Raw genomic sequence first — 16488 nt, forward strand, 5'->3', positions numbered from 1 at the left:
TTTTTTTTTTTTTTTTTTTTTTTCTTTTTTTTTTTTTTTTTTTTTTTTTTTTTTTTTTTTTTTAACTGTTGGGAGGATGTATGTGCTTGCCAGCAAGTGAGAAAGCACCCCTCATTGCGGCATGGTCACGTCACAGTCCTTTGTCTTCCATTTCTCCATCCCATCATGGTTTTGGGCATATACGCGTACACACCCTGTGTGTTTTTCAAGCTGCTGGGGCCAGGATTTTAACCACGGTCAGCCATGTGGAATCCACCTCCATTAACCATCAGGCTATAGGGACAGCCCTCAAAGGATATATTTAGATGTATGAATTAGGTTTTAGCTGCTACTGCTGCTTATTTTTTATTGCAGGGGGTATATATGCTTACCAGGTAGAGGAGGTGAGGGAGAAAGCCCTCCCCAAATGGTGCATGGTCACACAGCAGTCCTTTCTGTTCCATTTCTTCATCAAGATTCTGGATATGCATGTACACCTGCATAGTATTTCATTTTTTGTTTGTTTGTTTTCCCAAACTTCTACATCTCAGATTTGAACTTTAGTCAGCCATGTGGGATCTGGCTCCTTAACTACTAAGCTGTGGAGATGTTCCAGTTTTTAGGGTCTTGGCATGCCACCCTTTTGTCTTTTTTTTTTTTAAAGGTTTTTAATTTATTTATTTATTTTGCTACAGGGCGCGTGCGCTCGCCAGACAGACAGAGAGATAGAAGGTGAGAAATCACCCCCCAGGGGGCATGGCCATGCTGCAATCCCTTCTCCTCCATTCTCCTCTCGGGATCTTGGGCACGCACGCACACACGCCTGGCGTGAGTTTAAGCCACCAGGTCTGGGACTCGAACCGCAGTCGACTACATGGGAGTCCAGTGACATAGCCATTACGCTAACTGCTGGTCCCAAGAATTTTTGTCTTTTTTGGAGAGGTTTTTTTTCTTTTTTCTTTCGCAATAGGGCACGTGCGCTCGCCAGACAGAAACATAGAGACATAACGCGAGAAATCATCCCCCAGAGGGGTTGGTCATGCCACAATCCCTTCTCCTCCATTCTCCTCTTGGGATCTTGGGCACGCACGCACACGCACCCAGCGTGAGTTTTAAGCCACTGGGTATGGGACGCAAACCATGGTCGACTACGTGGGAGTCCAGCAACATAGCCATTATGCTAACTGCTGGTTCCCATGAATTTTTGTCTTTTTTGAGTTTTTTGTTTTGTTTTGTTTTTGGAGAGGTTTTTGCTATAGGGCACGTATGCTCGCCAGAAAGACAGAAGAGAGACAAAGAGACAGAAAGCAAGAAATCACCCCCCAGCGGGAATGTCACACCACAATCTCCTCTCGGGATCTTGGGCACTCACACACACACACAATTCTGGCATGAGTTTAAGCCACCGAGTCCAGGACTTGAACCGCGGTCGACTACATTGGAGTCCAGCGATATAGCCATTACACCAAGTGCTGGTCCCTTTTCCTTTCTTTTTTAAGGTTTTTGCCGTACGGCACATGCACTTTCCAGAGACAGAGGGAAAATAAGAAATTAGAGGGGATGCTCATGCCTCAGTCCCTTCCCCATTCTCCTCTCAGGATTTTGGGCATAACGCACACGTGTCTGGCATGATTTTCAAGCCACCGTGTCTGGGATTAGAACTGCAGTTGACCATGTGGAAGTCCAGTGCCTTAACCACCGTTCTGTCTGCTGGTTGGCTAGTCACTATTTAAAAAAAATTTTTCCCTTCGTTCTCTTTTTGTAATGGAATATGTATTGGATTAATGTAGATATTGTCTCTCCCAGGTCTTGTAATTTTTTTTATTTTACTTTTTATTTCCATTTTTTTGTCTTGCTTTGTTCTGTAGTTTCCTCTGCTCTGTTCCTTCTATTTGTCAGGTTTCTCTCCATGTGTTTAATTTACTTTTCAGTTTGTCATTTGGGTTGTTTTTTGTTTGTTTGTTTTGTTTTTTACTTAAATCTCATTCATAATTTGTATGATGTGGCTACTTTTTTTTTTCACTTTCGACAGTTTTAATAAATTTTTTTTAGTTTATTTTTTCCATGAGCAAGAGAGACAAACAGCATCCCCAGTATAATACTGATACCACAGTCTATGTGCCCACCATATTCAAGGAGGCCTCCAGACTTGAACCACGATCTTTTCATATTGTCTCGTGGAATGTCTTGTTTTATTGATATAGTACCATCTGGCCACATACTTAATTTTTTTCTTTATTTAATTTTAATTTTTTCTTATCAGAGGATGCATGTGCTCATCAGAAGGACAGGAGGAGGAAGGGGAGGGAAAAGCTATTCTCCAATGGGGCATGATCACATCAAAATCCCTTCTCCTCTCTCTCTCCATCTTGTTGGGATTTGGGGACACAGGGACACGAGCCCAGTATGTTTTTATTGATGCTGATGCCAGGATTCAAACTGCAGTCAGCTTTACAGGATCTACTTCCCAATGTATAGCGCTTAACCCCTGTTAACTACAGGGCCAGCCCAACCCCATACTTATTAAATTGTTCTGTTTCTATCTTGATGACACATTGTTAACATTTTGTACCTGCTGACTGCTTCAGGTCAGTCTGTGTTCTTCAATGATTGGTAGTCTTGGGCAAATTGTATAGGGAACATGGGAGTCTTGTCTTCCATGGGCTATGGAAGTGTCCCTAAAGTACAGTTTTCCCATACAGTTTTGAAGAGACCTTGGAATCTGTATGACTTTTAAACATCAACTTCTTTTTTTCATTATTTTTTAAATTTTAATTTACATTTAATCACATATATCTTTACAGTGTACAACATTGCTTTTTCTAGCATGAATACCATGCATATCAGTCAATACAAAGACATTACTATATACATTATCATCAGCAAATACATAAATTTTTTTTTGGTCAATTAAACGTACTTTTTCTTACCGTCTTCACCTTCCCTCCCTCCATTACTCACCCCCCATATTACCCCTATCCTTACTGTCTCTAGTATCTCCAGTTGCCCTCCATCTACTATACCATCCAAACTTTGTTTCTGCTATAGAGCACAGGCAATCAGTATATATTGAGTGGGGACATACAAAGTCTCTTCATAATCTGGCTTGCTTCGCTTAGCATTAAGTCTTCCATATTCATCCACTTTGCATCAGATGTCAAGGTCTCCTAATTTTTTATGGCTGAGTAGTATTTCATAGAGTACATATGCCACATTTTTTTCAATCCAGTCATCTAGTTTTGATTCAGGTTGATTCCGTGTCTTAACAATTGTAAATAATGCTTCAAAAAACATGAATGTGCAAGTGTTTTTCCAACTGCAGGTTTTTTTATCCTTTGGGTAAATGCCTAAGAGTAGAATGACTGGGCTGTATGGCAGTTCTGTTTGTAGATTTCTTAGGAATCTCCATATCATTCTAAGTGGTTGTACTAATTTGCATTCCCACCAACAGTGTAGGAGAGTTCCCTTAATCACCACAGCCTCACCAGCACTTACCATTATTGGTTTAATTTTAGCTGTTCCAACTAGGGTGAAGTAGTATCTCATTGTGGTTTTGATTTGCATTTCCTTTTGATAAGAGATGTTAATTGAGCATGTTTTCATGTGCTTTGGGGCCATCCATATTGTCACCTTCGGAGAATTGTCTGTTCAGCTCATTTTCTCATCTTTTAATTGGATTGATAATTTCTTTGTGGGTAAGCTGTGCGAGTTCCCTGTATGTTCTGCTTATCAGTTCCATATCTGAGTTTGCAAATATATTCTTCCATTCTGAGGGTTGTCATCTCAGCCTAACATAGTTCCATTTGTCTATTTTTCTGACTGCTGCCTGTGCTTTGGAGGTAAATGTCAACTTTTTAGCATAAGGTTTGTGCATATACATAGTAGTATGACTTCTTACCTGAATATTTGTTGTTACCACTCTTAACTTTGAGTTCTCATTCAGTTTCTTTCTTCCTTTTTTTTTTTTTTTTTAAATTTGTTATTAACTTTCAATTTGATGAGAGACAGAGAGAGCAAGTCGCGAGGTCCAGGACTTGAACTGTAGTTGGCCATGGGAGTCCAGCGCCTTAGCCATCATGCCACCTGCTGGCCCCACATTCAGTTTCTTAATAACTTTGTGTTTTCTAGTTTGTTTTGTTTTTAAATTTCCCAGAGAGCAAATATGCTCACCCAGTGGGATAGGGAGAGAAAGCATCCATCCCCACATGGGTTTGTCACACTGCCATCCCTTCTCCATTTCTCCCTCCTTTTGGGTTTTAGGGCACAAATGCACACATTCCCAATGTACTTTTTTTTAAAAAAAAAAAAAAAAACTGTATTTATTTATCTGTTTTTAATTTGGCAAGATAATGACAGACAGAAAGGGAAAGTGAGAAAACACGCTACTAGGTCTGAGACGCGAATCACAGTCAGCCAAGTGGGAGTTCAGCACCTTAACCACTATGCCACCTGCCGGCCCCATTTTCAGCATACTTTTTTTTCTTTTTCTGGAGAGGTTTTTGCTTTAGGGTGTGGTGCGTGTGCTCGCCAGAAAGAGAGAGACAGAAAGTGGGAAATCACTCTCCAGGGGGCTGGCCATGCCGCAATCCCTTCTCCTCATTCTCCTCTCGGGATCTTGGGCACACACACGCACGCGCCTGGTGTGAGTTTAAGCCACCAGGCCTGGGAGTTGAACCATGGTCAACTACATGGAAATCCAGCAACATAGCCATTACGCCAACTGCTGGTTGGTCCCAAACAAAATTCTCTTAACATTATTTGATTTTGATTTATTAAAGCTAAAACTGCCTTTCTTGAAATTAAAAATCTATATTTAAAAATACCTGTTTAATGGCCACAGTAAGCTATATAGCCTCTGCTGAGAGCTATTTTATAGTATATTCATTCTACTCAGTTTCATGCCTAAAGTCAAACATTCGTTCACAGATATTTATATATCAGCTGAACTTGCTATTGAGAGAGATTTTTGTCATCAGGACATAGGTACCCACCAGAGAGACGGCAAGCAAAAAAATTACACCCTCTGTGGGGATGGCTGTGCCATAATCCATTCTCCTTTCTCTTGGGATTTTGGGCATGCATACACATGTGCCCAGCCTAAGTTTCAAGCAACCAGGTCCAGGACTTGAACTTGGTCAGTCATGTGGGCATCCAGCACCTTAATCATTTTGCCACCTGCTTGCCACCCTTTTTAATTAAATTATTTAAAACAAACAAAAACTAAGGAGCCAGCCAACCATCTAGTGGTTAAGGTGGTTAAGGCCTGGTGACTGGATCCCACGTAACCAACTGTGTAGTTTGAATTCCAGTCCCAATGGCCTGAAAAACATGCTGGGCATTTGTGCATGTGTGTCTAAAATCTCAACAGGATGGGAAAATGGAGAAGGATTTTTGGTGTGACCAGTGCCTCATTGAGGCAAGGTGCTTTCTCCCTTCCTACTCCCTCTCTTTCTCTGTGTCTCTCTGGCAAGTGCACAAACCCTCTGGCAATTAAAAATAAAACTAATTATGTTGAATATATTTTTAAGTACTCCTATGTTTTCTTAATATTTTACATGTTTTAAATTCAAAAGTGAGGTTAATATCTTACTTAAATGTATGCCCAAACCCACTGTCAGATTTTAAATCAAGATTCTACGTTTTTTTTTTTTAAGAGAAGAGATTTCTGCTATAGGGCACCTGTGCTTGCCGGAGAGACAGAGAAATTGAGAAATCATCCCCCCAGGGGATGGCTATGCCACAATCCTTCCTCCTCCGTTCTCCTCTTGGAGTCTTGTACGCACACGTGCCCAGTATGAATTTTAAGCTGCCAGTCTAGGACTCGAACAGCAGTCGACTATGTGGGAGTCCAGCGACAGAGCCATCACACCACCTACTAGACCCAAGCTGCTTCTATTTTTAAAAATGACTATAAAAATCCTTCTAATATTTTTATGCCAGCACCATTTTAACTGAATAGAAATGATGTGTGCTTTAGTACTTCAAAAACTTCACTGAGGAACCAAGTGTGAGCCCCTTGTTTTTTAGGCATGTGTATTTTACTTTCTGATGAGATGTGATACAAACAACATTTAAATATTATAGACATGGGGGCTAGCAGGTGGCATGGTGGTTAAGGGTGCTGGACTCCCACATGCCAAACTGCATTTGGAGTCCCAGACCTGGTGGCTTGCTTTCTCACTTTCTTCCTGCCCCACCATCACCCCACCCCCACCCCCTCCTTCTCTAGTCTAATTAAAAATAAATAAAGTTAAATAAAATACTTCTTTAAAAAATAATATTATAGACACATATAATACAGAAAATGAGACCTTTCTATATTCTATCCTCCCAAATAACAGTCACTTTAGTGGTTTTGTATACAATCCTTAGTCCTCTCTCTTCGTATTGTATGTTTTATTTGGATAACGTTAGTATGTCAGGAGTTCCTGTTTTTAAATTGGGTATCTTGGCTGTTGCTCCAATTCACTTGGCTCACAGAGACAAAAATGACTGCAATATACTGTTCCATTTATAGGTAGATAACTGATACATATAGCCAATTTTTTAATTAGCTTTTTGTTTTTGTGGGTTTTTTTCCCCCCATTGTTTTTGCCATAGGACATGTGCACTAACTGGAGAGAGACAGAGAAAATGAGAAATCACCCCCAGGAGGGTTGGCCGTGCCACAGTTCCTTCTACTTCTGGGATTTGGGGCATGCACTCATATGTGCCCAGCGTTGTGAGTTTCAGGCTGCCAGGTCTGGGACTCAAACTGCAATACACCATGTGGGAGTCTGGCACCTTAACCACTACGCCACCTGCTGGCCCCTTAGTTGATTTTTTTTAGGATTTGCTACATATTTGCATTTTCTTACCTTTTTCCTCTTTATTAGCCCACTCTTAGAGCATATCTAGTTCATTGATTTTTTTTCCCATCAACTTGCTCTTAAGGTTGGTTTTGGGAAAAAAGCTCCAAAAGAACAGTTCTTAAGCATGTCATTTCTAGCATGTATTTCCTCTTGATAATTTCTGCTTTTTTCTTCATCTCTTTTCTTAGTTTTTCTTTGTTATTCTTGTCATATTATTTTAGTTTATATCCATATCTATTGGCTTTAGACTTAAGGGATATATTTTAGCTGTAAAATGAATATAAATGTCCTATAAATGGAGTATTTGATGTCATGGACATTTTATAATGAGAAAACATCCCTTTTAAGATATCTTGTTTTCATTTTTTATATTCTCCTTTTAGATTTTTATCATAAGGCACATGTGCCCTCCGGAGAGAGACAGAGGGAAAATGAGAATCACTCACCAGTGGGGATGGCCACACCACAATCCCTTATCTTCCTGAGATTTTGGACACTCTCAAACACACATCCAACATGTTTCTAAAAAGCCACCAGGTCTGAGACTCAGACCATGGTTAGCCATGTGGGAATCTAGCACCTTAACCACCATGTCACTTGCTGACCCCCTTTGATATTCTGTTCTGATCTCTTTTTAATGCCAAGTTTTGGAGCAATTTTTAGATCATAAATAATTGTCCTAATTTCTCCTTTTCATCTACTGTCTGGTCTGGTTTTTATCCCTGCCAACATATCCCTCTCTCTTTACCTTAAAATGTTATGTCTTTCAGGAAGCCAGCCCTGATTAAATAGGGTACAGGGGGTATCTGCCCTCACCCCCAAGCCCCAGTACCACTGTGGGACAGCCCCCTGGCCCACTAGTTAATGGAACTGGATCTCACATGTCTGGCTATGTCGTTGGAGTCCTGGACCTGATAACTTGAAAAATATTGCTAGGCATATGTACGTGTATACCTAAAATTCCTGACAGGATGGAGACATGGAAGAGGGATTGCAGTGCAGCCACATGCTGTTGGGTGTGGTGCTTTCTCCCTCTTCCTGTTTCTTTCTGGTGAGCACACAAGCCCTCTGGCAAATTTATCAATTAATGTTGTCTACACAGAAGTGTCATGTTGGTATCCTTTCCTTTTTGTGGCATCTATGATCACAGTTTATTAGAAGTTTTACTGGAGCTGGCAGATGGTATGGTGGTTAAGGCGCTGGACCCACACGTGACCAACTCAGATCCCATCCTTGCAACTTGCTTTCTCACTGTCTTTGCTCTCACGTGTGTGCTTTTTTCTTTTTAAAGATTTTATTTAATTTTATTATTATTTCATTATTATTTTTCAGTTTGATCAGAGAGAGACAGAGAGAGAGAGAGGAAGTGAGAAAGCAAGCCACCAGGTCCGAGACTTGAACTGTGGTCGGCCATTGGGAGTCCAGCGCCTTTAACCACCATGCCACTTGCCGGCCCCTACGTGTGTGCTTTTTTCCTCTGATTTAAAAAAAAAAAAAAGATGATGGTGATAGATAAAATTAAATATTTTCTAAAAATAGTTTTGCTTCATTGTCATTTCTCCAAACTAATCTTCAAAGGGCCTTCTTTGCATGCCACCTATCTTTGGGGTGCAGGAAAGAGATAGTTGGGGGTATGTAGATAAAGGTAACGTTGTTCTTATATTCATCTTTCTCCTAAACAAGTCCAAAGAATGAATCCACTTTTGAGAGACATCTGGGTAGAAAATTAGTGCTGCTCTAATGAATTGTTACAGAGTTGTATCTCCTTGGAATTAATGTAACACAGGGGCTGGCAGGTGGCGTGGAGGTTAAGGACGCTGGACTCCCATATGGCCAACCATGGTTTGAGTCCTAGACCTAGTGGCTTGGTTTTCTCACTCCCCTCTCCCCCTCACTTTGTCCCTCTCTGGTTAAATTTAAATAAATAAATAAATGAATGAATGAATGAATGAATGAATGAATGAATGAATCAATCCAGATAAAATAATTAATGTAACTCAAAGACTATGAGTATGAACTCCATATAAATGTATTTTTATTACTTAGGCATGAACTTTGCAATGGGATTTTAGACTAGGTTAAATAATAGTAAGTTGTCCTGGAAAACCTACCACTTTCTTTGAGAACACCTGAAAGTCTTTTGAGGCCCTGGAGTGAAAAGGAGAGGAGAGATGTGGTTGGTCATTGAGGGCTTCTAGGTGACTGACATTTCTGATGAGATCCTATCATACCTCACCTGGAAACCAAGAGTCACCTACTCACCTTTGCAGATAGTTGAATACCATCAAGGTGGCGAAAGCATGCAGGGTTTTTTGTTTTGTTTTGTTTCCCATTTATTTATTTTTACATTTTTCCACAAACATTTACTTCACATATCAAAATATTTTTGCTTATACTCCATAGTTCTTGACAGTTAATAAGCAACTTTCAAAATTTCAAAAAACTGAAATTTAAAGATAATGTTCAAAATATTTGTTATACGTTTGTGACTCTATAATAATGGAGACAATATGGTTTTAAGTATTTTTGAGAAAATATGTACGTGTCAACTACTCAAATTATTGAAAAGCAGATGTCCAGCACACAAGTCACATGTAAACCTTCTCAATTCAGGCCTGCCTACCAAGTATTCTGTGATACACCATCTGCTAGCAAAGATCAATTTCTTTTTCTTCCTTCAAAGTCTTTCTCAGGATAATCCTCTGGTTGTGGTTGTTCTTTTGCAATCTCTACTGATTACAATGTTAGACTGGAAAAGTCCAGGTATATTTTATGTTATAAATTCTTCCATGTATCTTCTCTAATCCTCTCTGCCAGGCAGAACTGTTTATGGTGCCAGGCCATCTTTCTTTCTAAGAGCTTACTTGAGATCCACCTTAGTTCCATAGTTTGCTGACTAATCTTCAGGTATGACATTCCAGTCAAAGCCCTGTCCAATAATGAGTATTTCCAATTTCTGATTCAGTGAAACAAGCATTATTGAAATTATGCAGATGACCCTTCTGCCACAAAATAAGAATACTTTCCAAATATTTTTTAATTCCAGAGGGGTCAGGAAGGAAGAAAAATTTGTCTTTTTGTTTGTTTTTGTTTGTTTGTTTGTTTGTTTGTTTGTTTGTTTGTTTTTGAGAGGCTTTTGCTATAGGGTGTGTGCACTCGCCAGAAAGAGACAGAGACAGAAAGCAAGAAATCACCCCCCAGGAGGGATGGCCATGCCACACTTCTCCATTCTTCTCTCAGGATCTTGGGCACCCACACACATGTGCTCTGTGTGAGTTTAAGCCACCGGGTCTGAGACTTGAACTGTGGTCAGCTACATGGGAGTCCAGTAACATAGCCATTATGCCAACTACTGGTCCCACAAACAAAAATATTTTAATAAATTGCAGAACCTATCAACAATTCAGAAAAAAAGAAGTAAAATGCGTAAATTGGGAAAACAAAGCATAGTATAAAAAAAATCAGTAATGTTTTACTCAAAAGTCATAAAATTCTATTTTGCCAGTTCACTCTTATGTTCAAACTCTCTTCTGTTGCATATGCAGTGTTACTGCGGTCCAGTCTTTCTGTTTATATCCTGGAAGTTAACATTCAGTGTTATTATTGATATTTCTTGTCCCTAGCTTTAAATTGGTCATTTTCTTGGTTGCCTTCTGTTCCCTTATTTCTGTATGTGTCTTTAGTTATTCTGGTAGAGCACTCCTTTTGGAACTTCTTGAAGAGTAAGTCTACTATTGGCAAATTCTTTTAGGTCTTGTTTATCTGAGAATGCTTTTATCCTTTCTTTTCATATGAAAGATAACCTTGCTGGGTATAATATTTTTGATTAAAACCTTTTCACTTAACACTTTGAATATATTTTCCCATTCTTTCCTTGCATTGTTTTTGATGAGAGGTCTGAGATTAACGTGATTGGATAACCTTTTTATAAGTAACCTAACTTTTCTCTCTTGCCAGTTCCTTATTTGTGGTTTTGGCCAAGCTAGCTATGATGTGCAGTGGAGAAGATCTTCTTGGGTTGGTTCTCTTTGGGGTCCTTTTTTTTTCTTGGGTCTGGATATTTGAAAGCTTCTCTAGATTTGGAAAGTTTTCTTCCAAGATTTCATGAAATAGATTATCAATGCCCTTATTAGTTCCCTCACCTTCTAGGATACCAGTTATCCAGATGTTTAGGCACTTAATGCTGTCTAGTATTTCTCGTTATCATATTCTCATTTTGGGGGGTTATTTTCACAGTTTTTTTGGGTGTTTTTTTTCTAGATCAAAGGTTTTGCCTTCAATATCCGAGATTTGATTTTCTGCATGGACTCATGTCCTTTTATTAATTTCGAAGGAGGTTTTTATTTCCTGAATGGCATCCTTCATCTTTAGTAGCTCCATTTGATTCTTTTTTGTGGTGTGTATTTCCTCTTTTAGATCATGGAAGAACGTCAACACCTCCTGGAACTCATTGTCTCTTTTTCTCCTGCATCTTCTGGAGTTCATTATCTCTCAGCTCTCGCATCTCATTTTGTCTTGTCATTATGAGTATTCTGAATTCTTTAGCAGACATTTCCATGAGCTCTACTGTACTATCTGTGGATGATGAGGAATTGTTCTTTTCACTTAGGGGAGAGAGATTTTCTTTATTTCTCATGTTTCTTGTGCCTCTGCGGTTGTTTCTGGTCATTCTGTGACAAAATCTAGCTTACATTGCTTCGCAATTTGGTATTCACAGAAAGATTAGAAGTTCAGATTTATAAAAAGAAATTTCTTCATTAAAGCAGGAGGTTCAATAAGCAGTGAGGATTTCAGTGACTCTAAAAGTATTCAAATGCTTGACACCTAGGCCTATCTAGACATTCAGTGTGTGGAGAGTGAAGTTTAGAATGGGAAAGTCAGGTTAAAAAATAATAATAATCAAAAAGGGGGAAAAAATAGAAAAATACTACCACAAAAGAGGGAAAAAATATTTTTACATGTAAAAAAATGAAAACTGTGCTGCGCACTAGCCAGCCAGGACATGCCTCAGCTTTAAAATGGCTTCTGAAATTAGCAAGTAAAAGAAAAAGCCTAAAGTGAGGAGAACTGGTTGAAAATTTTGGGGAAAAAAAAAAAAAAAAAAGTAAAATTTTAGAGAGAGAGTGTGATACAGACAGAGAAACAGCCAGAGAGAGAGAGAGAAGACGGAGGTTGCCCTACCTTGTCTGAATGTTTCGGGAGGCTAGGAGATGGAGCCTAGAGCATAGTTTCCCTGAATACTCCAGGAGACACTTCAGCTTTAAAAATTGTGTGCAGGTTTTGTAAAATGTTCTCAGTGAGCACAGTTTCAGTATCATTTAAACTGTCAAAATTTAGTTCTTGTTAGGCACTAAAGACTTCAAGTAATTGGATTTCCTCTTTGAAAAAAAATCACATTTTCTTATTTTGAATTTCAGTGTGTGAGAGAAACAAATATTTTAACAAACTAATCAAACCTCTGTTAACAGTGTCATAGTACCTTGAAAGGTTGTTTTGTGTGTGTATGTTTTAACTTTGAGATAATGGATAAAAACTGGGTTTTTTATTCAAATGTCAAATTATCAAGAGTTTCATTGGTCATTTTACAGGTTCACCGGAACAGCACCATCCGCCCTGGCTGTGATGTGAATCCCTCCTGTGCACTGTGTGGTTCAGGCAGTGTCAGCATCATGCCTCCTGAGATTCACTATGAAGCCCCTCTGTTGGAACGTCTTTCTCAGTTGGACTCTTGTGTTCACCCTGTCCTAGCATTTCCAGATGGTAAGAAAGACCACAGACTATAAAGTCTAATATCTAAGGCTTAAGAGGGTTTCAGGTGAAAGAAAGCCACAGTTCCTGTAAAATTCAAATACGCTCAGGGATCTTTTTTTTAAGTTGAGAAAGATGGAAACCCTCAACAGGATCTTTACACTGAGCCCATCCCCAGTCTCAGCCAGTCTGGATCATAGGCACATGTACCCATACGCTCAGAGAGGCCTCTGTATTTGAACCAAAGACTTTTTTCAGGTGAGTCTAGTTGTGCTAAAACTGCACCACTTTCTGGCCCATGGTATCACTTTGTATTAATGAAGAAATTTGCAAAAGGGTAAAACAGAGCCAACAAACCAAAATGTGGCATTAAAAGATTACAACTTTTAAAGAGATTTTATTTAACTCTTCAGTTGGCTAGATGAGGTCTGGGTCAGTTGCCTCCAGCCACAAACAACTTGGTCCATTATATTTTAGAATATCTTTTAAAATGTATTGTCTGGGGACCAGCAGTTGGCTGTGTTTCTGGACTCCCACATAGTCGACCATGGTTTGAGTCCCAGACCTAGAGGCTTAAACTCATGCCGGGCACATGTGCGTACATTCCCAAGACTGAGAAGAGAAGGGATTGCAGCATGACTATCCCTGCTGGGGACGTGATTTCTTGTTTTCTGTCTCTCTGTCTTTTGTGGTGAGCACATGCACCCTATAGCAAAAACCTCTCAACGACAACAAAAAAAAGTATTGGGACCAGCAGTTAGCGTAATGGCTATGTCGCTGGACTCCCATGTAGTCGACCGCGGTTCGCATCCCAGACCCAGTGGCTTAAACTCATGCCGGGCGCGTGTGCATGTGTGCCCAAAATCCCCAGAGGAGAACGGAGGAGAAGGGATTGCGATTGCGGCGAGGCCATGCCCCCTGGGGGGTGATTTCTCACTTTCTATCTCTCTGTCTGTCTCTCTGTCTGTCTGGCGAGAGCGCGTGCGCCCTATGGCAAAAAACTCTCAAAAAAAAAAGTATTGTCTGTGTACTGTGATGTAAAATAGGATGGGGAGCTCTGTTCTAGAATACCTTTGTATTAGGGTGTATATGGTTACATGATGGCTTTTCAGGGAGTACACAGGCATAACCTCTTAGTGTTAGCATGCACTATTTTCCTAAAGTTATATCTCTGGTAATCATCTGTGTATCATCTATGTCTGCTTGTCCTCCTTTCCCAGCTCCTTTTCACAACTGCTCCTCTCCCACTTAACAAAAGAAAGGCATTCCTCTTGGCCATATTGAGTCTCACTGTGGGCTTTGCCCCAGGATATACAAACCTTGAACAGTGGGAACACCAAACAAAGGGACCATTTCTAAGACTTCAGGTCTCCTGAAGGAGAATCTCCTAGGAGTTAAGTTAAAAGGAGTGTTGAGGGCCCAACCAGATAGCATGGTGGTTAAGATGGCTGAATTTGAACTGCGTGGTTCAAGTCTTGGACCTGCCAGCTTAAAAAATATGCTGGGTGCCTGTATTTGCATGCCCAAAATCCCTAGAGGAGAGTGGAAGCGTAGTCATCTCTCCTAGGAGGTGCTTTCTCACACTTCCCCACCGTCTCTGTCTCTCATTCACACAAGTGCACACACCCTGTCGCAAATTTTAAAAATAAAAGATGTATATTGAATTTTTTAAAAAAAGAATGAATATAGAGGTACCGTCTTTGACTAGATTATATCTTAAAGCAGTGTTTGATGTCTTGTCTGTTTCAGAATAATGAGAATTTATTGGGTCGTTGGAAAAGTCACGATGCATTTTTGCTTAGAAAAACATAGAAAAATATGTCATGGGGCCAGCCAATGGCATGCCAGTTGTGTTGTTGGACTCCCACATAGCCAACTGCAGTTCAAGTCCCGGACCTGAAAGCTTGAAAATCACATGGGCCTTATGTGTGGGCGTGCCCAAAATCCCAGAAGGAGAATGGAGGAGAAGGGATTGTTGTGTAGCCATTCCCTCCAAGCTTGTCAGAAATGGTAGAACAGAAAAACTTTGGAACATAATGAGTAGAAAACATTAAAACATTTTCCCATGTGCTTCAGATTGCAAAAGTCCTGTCAGAGATTTGACTGACCTGCTGCTGTACCTTAACAGGTTTCCATACCATTCTATTCCTAGCAACTGTTAGCAAGGAGGGAGAATGATAAGGAGCACCCCTTTCTCTGGTCTTTATCATTTTCATTTTCCTGACTCTAAATTTCCTCTGTCTGTATCACAAATACATCCCAGATAGAATCTGTGAGCTACTTCATTGCCGATGGATTCATTAGATCTGTGGGTTGAACTGAAGACCTCATATTATCTAGTATTATTCGAATACATCCCAGATAGAATCTGTGAGCTACTTCATTGCCGGTGGATTCATTAGATCTGTGGGTTGAACTGAAGACCTCATACTATCTAGTATTATTCCTGTAGGGATAGTTTTGCTTTGATCCAAATAGCTTCTACGTTCAGAATCATTCTGTTTGTAAACTGGAAGGTTACCAAGGCCACAGAGATCCTTAGCTCCAGAGAGCACCATTCACATTATATTCTCAATGAGTAGCACCCCCTGAAGTTTCAGGAGTCCCTGTATATTGTTGTATAATAGTGAAAAATAGCACCTCAATATAATATTGTGTAGGTCAGACATTTTGTGCTTTGACCACTGAGCCATTTTGTAACCTCTTCTTCAGATGTTTAAAGGTAACAGGATTTCCAGCTTTAATTTCTAAAGAAGGTTAAATTTATACCAAATTCTGATTATACATATATATAGAGAGAGAGAGCTCAGTCACAGTAGTGCATAGTAGTTGAGGTTGCTATTTGGCAGGCAGAGCCAAGACCTGAATTCAATTTCTAATCTGTCCTAAAAACCAAGTGTATACATATGGTTCTAGCTACTTAAGAGGCTGAGGCAGGGTGATCACTGGTTTAAGGCCAGTCTGGGCAGCATAACCAGATCCTGTCTGGAAGAACAGGGTGTGGCTCGTAACTGTAATCTCAGCAACTCTGGAGGCTGAAGCAGGAGCATTGCAACATAGCATGACACTGTCTTTTAAAAAATAATAAAAAATAAGTAAACCTATTATGAATCTCTATTCATAGGTGTCCACTAGGGTTCCCCCCTCCACATTTAGAAATGTTTGAATATGATTCTTAGCAATTCTCTGTCTTCTTGACCTTTTTGTTTTTAAAGTAGAGTTTCTCTGATACTTCCTAACCAGTTAGTGTAGATTGTTAAGATGACGACCTAGGCTGCTCTTCATCCTGGAGTTCTGTTTCCTACGTGACCACACTCAGCCACTCCCATCAAGTGTGTCTGGATTTGCTAGAAATCAGCAAATTGTATACAGCCAACAGTATGTCTGGCTTGAAAATCACAACAAATAAATAGATAAATAAGTGTTAAAAGGGGCTGGGGATATTAACTTTGTAAAAGAGCTCAATAAGAACACCACCTACTGGCAGTGGTTATATGTGCTATTTTGAGAATGTTTCTACACATTAGGCTAAAGCACAGCTTTTCCAGCAGGAGGAAGAAGTGAGCGCTATAAAATACCTCAAAGTGTGCTTAACAAAATGGTGGAAAGTAGTGTATTTAGTAAACAGTCAAGTGTGGTCCAGCCTGTGGTGTTGTGGTTAAGGTGGTTGCAGTCCTACATGGCTGACTGCATGGTTCTAGTCCCAGGCCTGGTAGTCTGAAAAAACATGCTGGACTCATGTGTATTAATTATTCCCCAAAATTCCGAGAGGATAATGGAGGATAATCCCCCTAGGGATTGCTTGCGTGCACGCGCTCTCTCTCTCTCTCTCTCATTCTCCCTCTCCCTCTCTCCCTCCCTCCCTCCCTCTGTTTCTTTTCTCTCTCTCTCTCTCTCTCTCTCCACCCCC

At 40.0% G+C, this 16488-nt stretch overlaps 1 protein-coding gene across 1 annotated transcript in view; it reads left to right on the plus strand.

Moving 5' to 3' along the window:
• The window catches only part of KANSL1 (KAT8 regulatory NSL complex subunit 1), a 203598-nt gene that overhangs the window by 161804 nt on the left and 25306 nt on the right, over positions 1 to 16488 (plus strand). Inside the window, exon 7 of the mRNA XM_014591831.2 lies at positions 12419 to 12590. Coding sequence (XP_014447317.1) covers positions 12419 to 12590 — 172 coding nt within the window. The remainder of the gene's footprint in view (positions 1 to 12418; positions 12591 to 16488) is intronic.

The sequence above is a fragment of the Tupaia chinensis genome, unplaced genomic scaffold (assembly GCF_000334495.1).
Source record: "Tupaia chinensis unplaced genomic scaffold, TupChi_1.0 Scaffold000624_1, whole genome shotgun sequence".
NCBI lineage: Eukaryota > Metazoa > Chordata > Mammalia > Scandentia > Tupaiidae > Tupaia > Tupaia belangeri.